The 16,792-nt window shown below is 36.7% G+C and overlaps 1 protein-coding gene across 15 annotated transcripts in view; it reads left to right on the top strand.

The window, feature by feature from the left end:
- The window catches only part of PTPRD (protein tyrosine phosphatase receptor type D), a 443,130-nt gene that overhangs the window by 283,335 nt on the left and 143,003 nt on the right, over positions 1-16,792 (top strand). For 8 of the 15 annotated variants that reach the window (XM_069576559.1, XM_069576551.1, XM_069576558.1 and 5 more), the window contains 2 exons: positions 646-855; positions 11,665-11,825. In XM_069576559.1, coding sequence (XP_069432660.1) covers positions 646-855; positions 11,665-11,825 — 371 coding nt within the window. The remainder of the gene's footprint in view (positions 1-645; positions 856-11,664; positions 11,826-16,792) is intronic. The other 7 variants (XM_069576561.1, XM_069576552.1, XM_069576560.1 and 4 more) reach the window with 1 other exon arrangement.

Genomic DNA, 16,792 nt, shown 5'->3' with positions numbered 1-16,792 from the left:
CTCTGAAAAAACTAGTTGTCGTGATAAATGCAAGGAATTGTACCCTAAATGGTTAATCAAGGAGACAAGTCAAGCCAAAAATTGTTAAATAAATGACAATGTCTCTTTAAAATGTTAATTAAAAATTGGTCATCAAAGTCTATTTTATGCTTATTTGAGGGACTATACATCATCCAAATTATGTCATTACTAAGAGCAGTCTAACATGGTACTAATCTCTTCAAAATGTTGGTCTTTGACTTTATCTGAGGTTAGTACTTGTTTAATAAATCACAGTGATAAAGCCTGCATGACAGGCTTTTGTGAATCAAACTGACTTTTTTTTCCATAGACAAGTTGTAATTCTTTCTTGTCCCTTGAAAGGATTTCATTCGAGTGGACAATGATGTGAGCTACCAGTAAAGGATCTAATTGCGCTATGTTTATGGCCTGAGCCTTGCACCCGCAATGCAGTGTCTTACCTTACCAGGAGGATAGGCATTTGGAAGACAGACTGAGATTTAGTAATGCTGACATGTGTGAGAAGTGGACACATTGTATTTGGGTTGTTCCCAGCTCTGAATTAATTTCCCTTATTAAACTGTCGTTAAGTTGGGTTATTATTGTTTACATTTCTTTCTCTGTTTCCCACTTTTTTTCTTTAAGTTGCTTAAAGAGATATCTAGGAAACGCAGAAGCCTCCGTCATGGAAGAGAAGTTGAATTAAAGCCATATATTGCCGCTCATTTTGATGTCCTTCCCACTGAGTTCACCCTGGGGGATGACAAACATTATGGTGGATTTACAAACAAGCAGCTCCAAAGTGGTCAAGAGTATGTCTTCTTTGTGTTAGCAGTGATGGAACACGCAGAGTCTGTAAGTGAAATGTGATGGCATCCGTCTTATTTTCTATGGTATTCTTAAATACGTGTTTCACCAGAATGTGGGGATATGGAGCTACATGCATCCTAATTGTTTCTCATGAGATTTGACCTAAATGTAGTAACAGGCTGTCTACTCTTTGACTGTTGCTAAGTAATCTGCTTGTGATTTCATTACAGATAAGGCTGTGTCTCTAATCACAGGACATTTAGGTGGCTTTTTGGTTTATGAAGTCCAGATCAATAGTGCATGGTGCCATTTGTTTCTTGTTTTTTTCTTCTTCTGGCATTTGTATATCTTAATCCAAGACCCCCATCTTGCCCCAAGTCCCTTCTCACTCTCCACTGGTAACCCCTAGTTTGTTCTTTATATCTGTGAGTCTGTTTCTGTTTGGTATTCATTAGCTTGTTTTACTATTTTAGATTCTACATGTAAGTGATACCATACGGTATTTGTCTTTTTCTCTCTGACTTATTTCACTAAGCATGATTCTTCCTAGGGTCATCCATGTTGTTTAAAATGGCATAATTTTTTATGACTGAGTAATATTCCATTGCATATATATATATATGCATATATATATATATATCATATTTTCTTTACTCATTCACCTGTAATGATTAGAGACGTTGAGCACCATGTGACTATTGTCTGTATGTCTTCTTTCAAAACCATGTCTATTCAGGTATTCTGCTCATTTTTAACTGGGTTATCTTTAAAAAACATATATATTGAGTTGTATGAGCTGTTTATATTTTGGATAAGGTGAGGTGAGGTAAAAATCATTCAGTCCTGTCCAGCTTTTTGTAATCCCATGAACTGTAGCCTGCCAGGCTCCTCTGTGCATGGAATTCTCCAGGCAAGAATACTGGAGTGGGTTGCCGTTCTCTTCTCCAGGGAATCTTCCCTACCCGGGGATCAAACCCAGGTCTCCCGCATTGCAGGCAAATTCTTTACCAGGGAAGCCCTATATTTTGGATACTAAGTAGTTACCAGTCTTGTCATTTACAAATATTTTTCTCTCTCTCAGTAGATTATCTTGTTTTGTTGATGGATTTCTTTGCTGTGCAAAGTTTAATTAGGTGCTTTTTTCTTTTTTATTTCTTTTGCCTTAAGAGAGGAAAAAAAAAGATATGATTTGTGTATTTCCTGCCTATATTCTCTTCTAGGAGTTTTCTGGTTTCAGGTCTTACATTTAGGTCCTTAATCCATTTTAAGATTATTGTGAATATAATAAGGGAGGGGATAAGTGACGGAATGTTCTAATCTCATTCTTTTATATGTAGTTGTCTAGCTTTCCTGGAAAATCCTATGGATGGAAGAGCCTGGTAGGCTGCAGTCCATGGGGTCGCAAAGAGCTGGACACAACTGAGTGACTTCACTTTCACTTTTCACTTTCATGCATTGGAGGAGGAAATGGCCACCCACTCCAGTGTTCTTGCCTGGAGATTCCCAGGGACAGGGGAGCCTGGTGAGCTGCCGTCTATGGGGTCGCACAGAGTCAGACACAACTGAAGTGACTTGGCAGCAGCAGCAGCTTTCCCAGCATTACTTATTGAAAAGACTATCTTTTCTCTATTATATATTCTCACCTCTGTGGTAAAATAGTTTACCATAGGTGCATGGACTTATTTCTTGAGTCTGTTTTCTTTTCCATTGATCTGTTAGTCTGTTTTTGTGCCAGTACCATGCGATTTTGGTTACTGCAGCTTTATAATGTAGTCTGAAGTCAGGGAGCAAGATTCATCTAAACTTGTTCTTTTTTTTCTCAATATCATATTGACTTTTCAGAATCTTTTGTTGTTTCATATAAATTTTAGGGTTATTTGGTTTTGGATCTGTGAAAAATGTCATGGGTAACTTGATAGGGTTTGCATGAAGTCTGTGGATTACCTTCGGTAGTTTGGACATTTTATAATATTAGTTCCTCCAGTCCAAGGACAGGTGACATCGTCCTAATTCGTTTCATCATTTTCAAATTCTTTCATCAGTGTCTTATAGTATAGGTCTTTCACCTCCTTGGTTAAGTTTATTTCTAGGTTTTATGTTCTTTTTGATGCAATTTTAATCAGGATTGTTTTCTTGCTTTCTCTGATAGTTCATTATTTGTATATAGAAGAGCAACAAATTTCTGTATATTAATTTTGTATCCTGCAAATTTATTGAATTCATTTACTAGTTCTAATAATATTTTTGGTGGAGACATGAGGGTTTTCTATATATACTATAATATCATCTACATATAGTGACAGTTTTGCTTCTTCCTTTTCAATTTGGATGCCTTTTATAGGAATCTTAATGTGACACACGTCTGGATAGAAAGGTGACAGCTATCATTGCTCATCTCTTTTCTCATTGCTCATCCTCTTAAACTGGCTGTTCTCAAATATGTATATATATATGTGTGTGTGCGTGTGTGTGCACTTAATACTAGGTATGTTGTTGCAAAATACCTAATAGACCTTAGCCTGTGTGATTACAATAGGAACTAACAAACTCTGAGATTAAACATAGTATATTTCCAAGTATTTGAAAAGATCAACTGAGAGGGGAGTGGTGATCGTATGTATTTTATTGTCCTAGAACTGCCAGTGAGCCCATAATGCTTTCTGCCCCGATTCAAGGGATGTTCTTTCTAGGAAAAGGCAGGCATAGCCTGTATCTTAAATTATAGCAATTTACCAGTGACTTTATCAGTGAAAAGCCAAGGAAGTTAGAAAATAATTCAATAAAACAGAGGATTCCTGAGGTACTCTAAATAATGAGTTGTCTTCTTTTATGTAATTCATCTTGCTCTTACGTTGTTTTGTGCTTCAGTTGCTTTGAATGTTAAAAAGACAGAGAGAGAGGGCGAGAATGTAGATGCGAGGGAGGTAGATTTTGAAGTGGCTGGTCACATTAACATTTAATATATATATTCTAAACTGTATCTTCTTTGGGGGCCTAAAACTGACAGGTATGGCAATTAGGTAGAGCCAGGCCCTTCCCCTCTATAGGAAGTCTAAGATATATCAAAGATTTCTCCACATCAGGTGTTAGCATATACAGTGGGGCTTCTCTTCAAATGACTGAAGGAATTCCCTCATGGAAAATCAAAACACAAAGGTAGCCTTTCTGCCTGGTTTACCTTTGTGCACAGGGTGTCATTTGAAAACAAAGTGACAGGCTTCCTGGAATTCTAATGTACAGATAAGCTTTCTCTTTCTAATTGAAGGTTTTAAGTCAGAGCATGGGATGCTGGAATCATATTCTTTTTTAAAATTATTTTTAGATATTTAAAGAAATTTTCTTTAAATAGCTCTAGGACATTTCCTAAAGCACGTTCAGAGCGTTGAGCAGATCAGAGACTCCAACGTAAAGGAAGTTCATCAGCTCATGCACTGTCAGAGACTCTGGTTTCTAATGTCTCCCAAATGTTTCTACTAGTGTTGGAAAGTATCACCATATGAATAAATTATATAATTAGCATTTCCTTCCAAATGTAAATTGTCTAAATTGCCCCTTTCTTCATTATCTTTTTCAACATCACTTTCAAAACTAACAGTATTTCCTTTGTTTTCTATGTGTCCATGTCAGCATTTATTAGAAGAGACTTGCATTCAACTCATATAATGCTCTTGTAGGGATACAGTCTTTTGTAAACTCCAGATTTTCATAAGCGATGAAAGGATGGGGTGGTAATTTGCATACAGAAAATGTCTACCTTCCCACCAGTGACGTGAGCTGTCCCCCAGTTAACTGCCTCATTAAGAGTATCAAAGGACTGGTTTAGAATGACTAACATTTAACCTTTTCCATTACCCCCACATACTGAACAAATTCTGCTTTTCATAAGGTTGGTATAATTTTACATTTTTCTTTTCATTTTCACATGTCTCTTATTTCCTGATTTGGGTTGGAAATTGATGTACTTTGGGAAAAATCTCTGGTTAGATTTCTGTCTTGACTAACCAAGATTATTATCTCAAAGGCTCTTGGTAGAGAATTTCACATCACAGAGTTTTGCTTACTTCAGTCTCCCAAATAGTTTGAATGTGACCTACAAAATAGGGGAAAATTTAAAGCAAAACAATTATATAAAGAATCATGTTTCTTGGATATAAAATATATTTGCCAAGTCCTTTGTGTAAATCCTTATACTGTACATATCTATCCTTTTTTATCTACTTCTAAGAAGCTTTGGAATATATTGAGTTTTTAATCTTTTAATGCCAATAGAAAATCTAAAAGTCAAGTCAATCTTTTTCTTGGACATAGTAAGGAAAATGGGAAAGGAGACTAGCATATATGCATTAAGTGGGCATGTATTCTCCAGAATGACTGCTGAGCTTATCCTACTTAAATTCAGAAAATATGCCCTACTTTTTAAAAAATGCAGACTGAAAATAAGTATATTTACTGATCATGGAAAAATAAGTATACTGTCTCATGTTTTAATAATGTCACTCATTTGACAAAAATGAGCACTTTATTCAACAAAGATTTTCTGGGAACCCACTAAATGCAAAGTCCTGTACTGGCTGCTTTAAGCATACAAACATAAATTTTATATAAATCTTTACCTTCAAGGAGTTTATAGTTTCATTAAAGAAAATAAGGCATATACACAGAACAAAACACAATATAGATTGACCACTATCATTAAAAAACAAAGAGGATTACCTCAAATTGTTAAAATTATTTTACTTACATTTTGTGAAATGACTGATTATTTCCAGTTAAAGAGACAGAGCTTCAACGGAGGCAAAATTTAAATGAGGTGTTGAAGATGAGTTGAATTTCAGGAACTAAATGTTATGGAACTGCAGACAGCAAAGAGAAAATAGAGCATTTTGGTAGTAGTAACAAGATGTCTATTTTTATAGAATATGTTAAAGCAAGAGAGTTCCAGAAAAACATCTATTTCTGCTTTATTGACTATGCCAAAACCTTTGACTGTGTGGATCACAATAAACTGTGGAACTATTCTGAAATAGATGGGAATACCAGACCACCTGACCTGCCTCTTCAGAAACCTGTATGCAGATCAGGAAGCAACAGTCAGAACTAGACAGGGAACAACAGACTGGTTCCAAATAGGAAAAGGAGTACGTCAAGGCTGTATATTGTCACCCTGCTTATTTAACTTATATGCAGAGTACATCATGAGTAACATTAGGCTGGATGAAACACAAGCTGGAATCAAGATTGCCGGGAGAAATATCAATAACCTCAGATATGCAGATGACACTACCCTTATGGCAGAAAGTGAAGAGGAACTATAAAGCCTCTTGATGAAAGTGAAAGAGAAGAGTGAAAAAGCTGGCTTAAAGCTCAACATTCAGAAAACGAAGATCATGGCATCCAGTCCCATCACTTCATGGCAAATAGATGGGGAAACAGTGGCTGACTTTGTTTTTGGGGGCTCCAAAATCACTACAAATGGTGATTGCAGCCATGAAATTAAAAGATGCTTACTCCTTGGAAGGAAAGTTATTACCAACCTAGATAGCATATTAAAAGGCAGAGACATTACTTGCCAACAAAAGTCTGTCTAGTCAAGGCTATGGTTTTTCCATTAGTTATGTATGGATGCGAGAGTTGGACTATAAAGAAAGCTGAGTGCCAAAGAACTGATGCTTTTGAACTGTAGTGTTCTAGAAGACTCTTGAGAGTCCCTTGGACTGCAAGGAGATCCAACCAGTCCATCCTAAAGGAGATCAGTCCTGAGTGTTCATTGGAAGGACTGATGTTGAAGCTGAAACTCCAGTACTTTGGCCACCTGATGCAAAGAGTTGACTCATTTGAAAAGACCCTGATGCTGGAAAAGATTGAAGGCAGGAAGAGAAGGGGATGGCAGAGGATGAGATGGTTGGATGGCATCAGCAACTCAATGGACATAAGTCTGAGTAAACTCGGGGAGTTGGTGATGGTCAGGGAGGCCTGGCGTGCTACAGTCCATGGGGTCACAAAGAGCTGGACATGACTGAGCAACTGAAGTGAACTGATGTTATATGTGGTAAGGTTAAAATATATATATATATTGTGGAGGCCCTTAAGAATCATGCTAAGATGTCTGATTTTTATTTAGGAATCACCAGAGAGCCTCCTGAAGGTTTTACAGCTGCAGTTTAGGATAATAGGTCTAGAAGCAGTAGAGACTGCTAGAGGAAAGAACTTCTTGGTATGGTTTGGGTAAACATGAATGAGGTAATGAGAAAAGTGCTCTGTGACAATGGAAAGAGGACCTGAGGGCTGAGACTGGAGGGAACTGATCAGATAAAATCATTAAGTTTTCATTCCTAGATGTTGAGAGGAAAGAGAAATTAGCAAGTTGAAAGGAGGGTATATCTGGAAAAATAACCCGAAGTTCTTAATTTGGGGATAGATTTAGGAATCTCTAGGAACTGAATTTGGAAATGAAGGTCTAGGACTTAGCAGAGTTACTAAGTTAAGGACCATTAATGGGGAAGTAATCTACATGGTGGTTGGAAATTAAAGCTGAGGATCACCTTGCTACACAGGAGTGAAAAAGAGATGGCAGAGAATAGAATTTAAGAGTACTGGCTCATAAAATGGATTCAGAGACAGTTAACAAGACATAGTCAGTTGGAAAGATCAGGAAGGGATCTGTTCAGTATAGAATTAGGAGAACCAAAGGAGAGCGTTTTTATTTAATTGAAGAATAGCTAATTTACAGTGTGTTAGTTTCAGTTGTATAGCAAAGTGCTTCTGTTGTACATATCTATATGTATCTATTCTAGTTCAGATTGTTTTCCCTTTTAGATTATCACAAGATATTGAGTAGAGTTCCCATCCCAGTCTTTGTTGGTTATCCATTTTATATATAAGAGTCCCTAACTAATTTATCCTTCTCCTGCTTATTTCCCCTTTGGTAACCGTAGGTTTTTTTCTATGCCTGTGAGTCTATTTCTGTTTTCTAAATAGGGTCACTTTTTATAATTTTTTTTTAAATTAGCTTCCATGTACGGAGTGGTATCATATGATATTTATCTTTCTGTTTCCAGCTTTCTTCAATCAGTATGGTAATCTCTAAGTCCAGCCATTTGCTGCAAATGGCATTGATCTTTTTTATGCTTGAGTAATATTTTGATGTATATGTATATATATGCATTCTTTATTAATTTATCCATGGACATTTAAGTTATTCACATGTCTTGGCTATTGTAAATAGTGCTGCAGTAGACATTGAGGTGTATGTATTTTTTTGAATTATACTTTTCTCTGGATAAATGTCTTAGAGTAGGGACACTGTGTTATATGGTAGTTCTATTTTCAGTTTTTTAAGGAACCTCCACAGTTCCTGTTCTCCACTGGCTGCAGTTTACATGCTCACCAACCAGTATAGGAGTGTTTATTTATTTGTAGACTTTTTGATGATGGCCATTCTGATTGGTGTGATGTGATATCTCATTCTAGTTAAGATTTGCCTGTCTCTAGTAATTAGCACTGTTGAGCATTTTTTTTCATGTGCCTCTTAGCCATCTGTATGTCTTCTGTGGGGAAAGGTCTATTTGGATCTTCTGCCCTTTTTTAATTGGGTTGCTTGTTTCTTTGATATCAAGCTGTATGAACTGTTTAATTTGGAAGTCACAATCCCTTGTCAGTCACAAAGGAAAAAGTTTTTTGAAAAGGCTTGGTCAACTGTGGCTAATCTGGAAAAGGTGTCTGGATGTGTAAGAACTGTATAAGGTGAGATTAGCAAATGAGAAAATAGGATCTATGGTGGTGCTCGAGTGAGAGAGGAGGAACAGGTTTTTTTTTTTTTAATTGAAATAGTTGATTTATAATGTTGTATTAATTTCTGCTGTACAGCTAGTGCCTGTTACATATATAATGTATATATGTATGTGTGCGTGTATATGTATATATGTGTATATATATATGAAAGAGAGAGTTGTTTAGTTGCTGAGCCATGTCTAGCACTTTGTGATCCCATGGACTGTAGCCTGCCAGGTTCCTCTGTCCATGGGATTTCTGGAGTGGGTTGCCATCTCCTGCTCCAGGGCATCTTCCCAACCCCTGTGTCTCTTGCGATGGCAGTTGTGAGTGTATATACATATATATATGTGTGTGTGTGTGTCTGTGTGTGTGTATATATGTATACACACACGCACATACTACATTCTGTTTCATTATGGTTTATCCCAGGATATTGAATATAGTTCCCTGCAATATACAGTAAGACCTTATTGTCTGTCCATTCTAAATGTAATAGTTTGCATCTCTAACCCCAAACTCCCAGTCCAACCCTCCTCTCCTCCCCTTGGTAAACACAAATCTGTTCTCTGTGTCTGTGAATCCATTTCTGCTTCATAGATAGATTTGTTTGCATCATATTTTGGGTTCCCCATATAAATGCTATCATATGGTATTTGACTTTGTCTGACTTATTTCACTTAGTATAATAATCTCTAGGTCCATCTATGTTGCTGAAAATGGCACTGTTTCATTCCTTTTTCTGGAGAAGGGCATGGCAACCCACTCCAGTATTCTTGCCTGTGAGATGCCATGGACAGAGGAGCCTGGTGGGCTGCAGTCCATGGGGTTGTAAAGAGTTGGACACTACTGAAGTGACTTAGCACATTCCTTTTTATGGCTGAGATGGCTGGATGGCATCACCGACTCGATGGATATGAGTTTGGGTGAACTCCAGGAGTTGGTGATGGACAGGGAGGCTTGGCGTGCTGCAATTCATGGGGTCACAAAGAATCAGACATAACTGAATAACTGAACTGAATATTCCATTACATATGTACCGTTTCTTCTGTACCCATTCCTCTGTTGATGGGCATTTAGACTGTCTGTTTCCATGTTTTGGCTATTGTGAATAGTGCCGCTATGGACCCTGGGGTGCCTGTGTCTTTTTGAGATAGTTTTTCTCTGAATATGAAGGAGTGGGCCTGCTGGATCATATAGTAATTCTATTTTTAGTTTTCCGTGGAGCCACCTTACTGTTTTCCATAGTGACTATTCCAATCCACATTCCCACCAACAATGTAAGTGGGTTCCCTTTTTCCACACCCTTTCCAGCATTTATTATTTGTAGATTTTTTTTGATGATGGCCATTCTGATCCGTGTGAGGCAATAGCTCATTGTAGTTTTGACTTGCATTTCTCCAATAATTAGTGATGTGGAGCATCCTTTCATGTGCCTGTTGGTCATCTGTATGTCGTCTTTGGAGAAATCTCTATTTAGGTCTGCCCATTTGTTTATTGGGTTGTTTCTTTTTGAGCTGTATGAGCTGTTAGATTATTCTTAAGATGTGGGGCAGCTCACTGTGGACTGGTCTCTATTGAAAAAGCCAGTATTTTAAAGAGGGGCAGAATCAAGAGAATCTTCTTCTGAGTTAATCTAAAATAGGACAGAACAAAACTAGATATTAGAGAAGCAGAATTTATGTATATTCAATCCCTTCCTTCACCAAGTAATTTTTTTGCATATATCTTTCCAACGGTACTGAGGACTAATTGCCAAATATAGTGGTACATATTTAAAATGTACACTGTGATGATTTTATCTATTTATTCATATACACATACTGTGAATGATTGCCAAGATCAAGATAAGTAACTCCTTTGTGTGTATGGTGAGAAAGTTTAAGATCTACTCTCAGTAACTTTTAGGTATATGATACTATGTTATTTACCATAGTCACCTTGCTGCACGTTAGATCCTCAGAACTCATACTGTGATATGTATTTCTCGGTCTGGCTTATTGTACTTAGCATAATACCCTGCAGTGCAGATTGATCCCTGTCATTGAAGATCTTGGCAGGATTTTCTCCTTTTGATGGCCAAATAATATCCCACTGTGTACATATGTATATGTGTATATATGTAATCACATTTTATTTGTCCATTCATCCAAAGGAAACTTTTAGGTTGCTTCCATGTGTTAGATATTGTGAGTATATTGCAGAGAACACAAGTATGCAGATATCTCTCTGAGACGGTGATTTCATTTCCTTTAGATATAAACCTAGGAGAGTGGGATTGCTGGGTTATATTGTAGTTTTATTTTTAATGTTTGGAGGAACCAAGAACTACTTTCTATAATAGCTGTGCCAATTTACATTCCCCTCAACAGTGTATAAGGTTTTCTTTCCTCTTTATCAGTTTTCTATTGGGAATAATCATATCAACCTCTGAGCAGTACTGTAATAAAATTATATAGAAACTGCTAAATCCTTTTAAGTCCTCAAAATTTTATGTTCTAGAAAGCCATATTATCACTTTCATATATCTTGCATCTATATAGTTTGAACACTGAACTTTTCTTTTGAAGTTTTAGACTTCAATGTGCAATACTTAAGACTGCACATATAAATATTATATATAATAATGTATAATATATATTTCATAATATTTAATGAAATACTTACATTTTGCTGTATAAGTATTTAATGAGTGATTATATCTTAAGGGTTAGAACTATAATATTTTTATTTTTCATATTGTATGTAATAGATTGGCACAATGTAAGTTGCTCATTGAACATTTTGTGACTGGTTAATTTACTGGTACTTACTTCATAAGATCATTTACTATTCCAATATATAGATTCCAGTGAAAAGGTATCTATGAAAATGTATACCATCAAAAATTATTTTATTATTAAATACTTTATAAAGAAATTTAGATTGCAAAACCTCCTTTTTTCTTCCTTTCCCTCCACCTTTTAAATAGTTTAAAACTACTGTCAAATCCATAATGTCTTGAATCTTTGCTTCTTCTAATGCTAAAGATACTGTCTGGAAAGTCATTATTTTATAACTAACATAGACTCTGTTTTTCCTCAGAAGATGTATGCAACCAGCCCTTACTCTGATCCGGTTGTGTCGATGGATCTGGACCCACAGCCCATCACAGATGAAGAGGAAGGCTTGATCTGGGTTGTGGGTCCTGTGCTTGCGGTGGTCTTCATCATCTGCATTGTCATCGCTATTCTTCTTTATAAAAGGTAGGTTCGCCCTGCGCCTCTGTTGCAGGGGGCTTCGCCCTGCGCCTCTTGGGGGCTGCCTTGTTTTCAGAGACTTTATCATCCTTCCATGGTCATTGTGTGGTTGATCTTGGTACAAATATTTCCAGCAATCACTGGGGGGAGAAATGTATCCATTACTGTTAGAACAAAATATAAAGACCGAGCTCATTCAGTGTGTGTAGACTCTGCTGCCCAGCAGGCATGGATCCAATCTCCATCTTCTGAGGTACTTACACAGTATGAGTTCTTTGCATGACGGTTGAGACGTTGTTACATTCCCAAGCAGATAATCCGAAGCAAATTAGATCGTTAATTGCTCCATATCAGCATGGATTCTGAAACACTATTAACCTTGCCCGAGTACTGAGATTTTTTTCTGTAGCTATTTCTCAAAATTTAGCAAAAGTAGCTAAACATTGAAGATCAAAGAAAGGAAAGAGAGGAAGAAGATGAACTTCTTCCCTTTCCCATTTTTCTTCTAACGCTTATTCTGCATCTTCAGTATTGAATTCTCATCTGTGTCCAAGAGGAAATCCAAGGTATCATTTTCCTTCTTAGTGTCTTTGACCACAGGTAGGATGCAAATAATCCACAGTAACCCATATTTTCTAATGTACTGTTTTGTCAATCCTATATCTGTCTCCATTACATGTAGGATTTTGTCCCCTAGGTCACTGCTTAGTTGGGTAGAAAACACAGTAATTATGTTTCTTCTAACTTCTTCCTGAACTAAAAAAATATGATATTCAAAATGACTGAATTCCTTTCCTTTATATCAGTTCTTCTTCCAATCCAGATTTTATTTTCATGCACTTCAATCTGTGTTCCTGTTTTCCTTTGTAGTGTGTCATCTTGTAGAATGCTACTGTGAAGGTACTCCCTTCCTTCTTCTGCAAGATAATTTTTCTCTTTGAGACCCGAGTTCGATTCCTGGATTAGGAAGATCCCCTGGAGAAGGAAATGGCAACCCACTCCAGTATTCTTGCCTGGAGAATGCCTATGGACACAGGAGGCTGGTGGGCTATAGTCCATGGGGTCGCGAGAGTTGGACACAATTTAGCGACTAAATCACCATCCATCACCGTAACCTTGACCTTCAAAATTAGATGAGAGTGTCTTCATTTTGACTCTGGCTTACATGTTTAATCTGACAATCTTATCTTCATTATTTCTTTTTCCTACTCCTGTAACTCCTTTCATTGGTTTACATTAATTATTCCTACCTGCATTCCTTTGTTCTCTGAATAGATCTTTTTTTTTTTTTCCTTTACTTTTCAAGACATTGCTCCTTTGAATAAGTCTCTTCTGAGGCTGTTTTCCAATTCCATTCCAGGGCTGAGGGAAAAAAAAAAGTCAAGTTGAAGAAGTTTATAATCCTAGTGCATTAAATTACCTAGCCTCTTTCAGAATTACAAAGAATGAAGAAAAAAATCATAATTTTTCCTAATCATTACCATTGCTCAATTGTCCACCCCCTACAATGGCTGAAAAGGCAAATGATTGCAGGCCAGAATATCTTAGTCGATGGTTTCAGTCTCCACCTTCCAGTTTGTGTCTTATTAGCGTGTATGGTAAGAAGCCTGTTGTATTTGATCACTTGGGTCTTGTGTAAGAGCTAAGGCCTGAAAGCTCAAGGTTCCCATATGCCCCAGAACAGGAAAAGATCCTATGTGAGTCCAGGGGGGTAAGAGCTAGTACCCTTTGCTTCTTACATACTGCACTTATTACCAGAAGAGAATACAATAAGGAGAAAGTGAAAAAATACATGTTTTACAGAAAACAACTCTATGTTGACATCCTGCTGTGGGGGTCAAAGCAGAAAATTGCTTGTTGACAATTGCATTTCTAGATCACATGACATTTGTTATTACTCAGAATGAACAAGATGCTTACCTTTTTAAGTTGCATTTCATTAGGATCTATTTGGCTATCATTAAGTCATGCCACTTAATAGATATGTGCATGGCCTTGTAAACTAGTTATGTAAATATGGAGAAAGAAGATTCTAACCTTGGTAATTAAGTTTTCTTTATCCACATGTGCTTGAAAAATAACAACTCAGTTATTTTGATGTTTCCTAATCCTACAAAAAAGGCATCATATTTAAAGATACTATGGCTATTTAAGTTGCATTTTAGTGTATGCATATGTGAGCATTGTCTAAAGCAATTGTTGGGAAATGCACACATCCTCAAATGCTAAGTATATTTAGCTAACCATCTGAAAGCCCATGAAGCATTTCTGAAATAGAAATGCTTGCTTCAGCAGTAAAGAACATTCCTGACTTGAAACTCAAGTAGACCCAACAATGTCCTTCCTGATTATCATGAAACAGTTCAAGAGGAAATCTTCTGTAGGCAATGAATAGTGTCTCTAATAGCTTGGAATCTGAGCAAAGAAAATTATATAACAAACACTATACCTCTCTTTTTAGGTGCTTTTCAGTTTATACACAGGTCATTGGTAATCACTCAGAATTGATTATCATCATTACTATTCTTAAAGTATTTTACTTCCTTATGCAAATAATAATTTAATAAGGGGGAATGAGTATGTAATACTGTTGACTCCACAGTATCTCGATAATCCTGTTGGTAATATACACCTGTTTACAAGACGACCTTTGTTAGGAATAGGTCTATAGCTGTGGATGGTTTGTCCATATAAAAAAATAAATCTCACTGAGTTGGTTGAGGAGATTTACTTTTATTAATTATAGTAATATGGAATAGCAGTTATTTTCATTTTGCATTCTGTTCATTTGACTTTGTTTTAAATGTGCTAAAACCCATAATACATTGATAATCAATAACAAAACATATCACTGAGGCTTTGTAAGGGTCTTAAAGGACCATCAGAATAGTATTAATGAAATGTTTGGTAGGTTTTGTTAATTTTCCTGCACTAAGATTTTTTTTAAAATTCTGGACTGTGTCTGTGATACATGTGCAATGATATAACAAAGTTTAAACTTCAGAGAGAAGATGTAGCAAGGTTTAGAAAAAAAGTAAATATGGAAGCAGGAAACCTGAGTTCAAGTCCCAGCTTTGTAACTAGCTGGCTGTAGGGGATAGAAAGTCATGCTAACACTCCAGGCCCTGGTTTCTTCACTTACATTGTATTATTTTTACCTTCAGCGCATGTGTACATTTTCTGAATGACTCTGTGTTGCCCTTCATCTATCTTCCCCTACAAAGAAAAAAGAATTCATAAAGTAATTGAATGTTCTCTGGTGTTCATCTACCCTGCACATCTGCTACATCTGCAAGACTTTTCAATCATTAGTTCTAAAACTGTTCAGGAATTATTTCTATAGAAAATATTCTTAAAATGTAAATCTATGAAAAGCATTTCAAGATGGATAAGTATTTGTTATATACTATGAAAGGGAAAAATGGATTAGGATGTTTGTTAGAAAGCACTAAGGCATGGTTTAGGCCAAATTATCATTCTTGAATAGTAATAGTCTAATGTGAATGGACGCTGTCGAGAGTAAATCATTTCCATTCCCCACCTCTGCATGTTCATGTGTGAAGACCATGAGGATGTGACTAAGGTATAGACCTTTCCTATTTCCATGGTATCATCAAGGAAAAAAATAGAGTCCAGAATATTTTGAGATGCTGTGAAGAAATAGGCATCCACACTGGGCTATGCCTTCTCACCTTTGAGGAGGTCCTTCTGAAAGCCTTTCTACTCATTCCACAGGCACTTGTCTTGACGGAGCAACTCTCACTCACCCTTTAGAAGTAAGCTAAGATCCACTTACTAAATGAAAGCCTTTCTGAGTGTCCACCTCATGTCCTCTTTTTGCAGTTAAGGCTGCCTTAGGGTCCCCTTCTCTATGCTTCTAAAGCACTTTCTGCTTATCTTTATCATAGAGCCTACTGCATTACTGCCATTGCCCAGTTCCTTGGCTTTCTGCACCCACTAAACTGTAGGTCAAGGACTCCATCTTATTCCCCGTGGTACTTCTTTGTGCTAAGGCGAGTACATGGTGCAGAGGGCTACTGAATAATCAAATTTACAAGCGTCAAACAGTGATAGATAAACTTTCCTCCTCTTATTTATTCCATCTCTCATTATCACCTTCATCTTGACTGGCAAGAGCTGTAATGAAATCCTTACTGCAATTTAAATTCCAAAAGATTTTAAACTTATAGATATTTGCACAAACTATGTACCCATGTGCAGTAAGGCTGACATTTCTGTGGCAGAGGAATGAAGCGGAGACTATGCACTGGTTCATTGTAGTATTCAACAGCCTTTCCATATACAAAACTGGCAGTTCACGAAGTATTTCACTCTGTCAGATAAATAGGTTTTCTTACAACGGATTCACTGATGACTTCACTGATTAAAAATAAGCCAAGTTAGGAACACTTGTAGGATTTTTAAAAACTTGGCATAACTAGCTAAATCACTTTAAGAATCCAAAGAACCTGTGTGTCTGATATCATTTTTCATTATTCACTTTATGTGTGTGTGTGTGTGTGTACAGTTTAAATGTGGACTTTGTACTTTTCAAAAGCTATGGACTGGATTACCTTAAGGGAAGATATTGTAGCAATATGGGTGTATAGTTCATTGGCAATGAGGTAGACTTTTGTTTCTTACAATTGAGAACTCACAAAATATTTTGCAGTTTGCCGCAACATGAAGACTATTTAGATGAATTCTTTTTAGGTGAAGGTTATACTTTCTGCATAAAGAACGTGGTTAAACAGTCCTCATTATTATCACAGGTGAAAGTGCCAATGAGAGTGAGCTGGAAGTGTTCACATACAGTAGTGCCTCTGTGACTAGGAAACTATGGGTCATGTCAGTGGCTGCTAATAAATTGCTTTTCTGGATTAACACAGCTATATAGATGGGTTATGTTCTGTAGATACAATGATGAGTATTATATTTTCCAAAACTGAAAATGTATTTAAGCTTTTACTGGA

This window comes from Ovis canadensis, chromosome 2 (assembly GCF_042477335.2).
Source record: "Ovis canadensis isolate MfBH-ARS-UI-01 breed Bighorn chromosome 2, ARS-UI_OviCan_v2, whole genome shotgun sequence".
NCBI lineage: Eukaryota > Metazoa > Chordata > Mammalia > Artiodactyla > Bovidae > Ovis > Ovis canadensis.
This window is presented reverse-complemented; position numbering and strand designations above follow the sequence as displayed.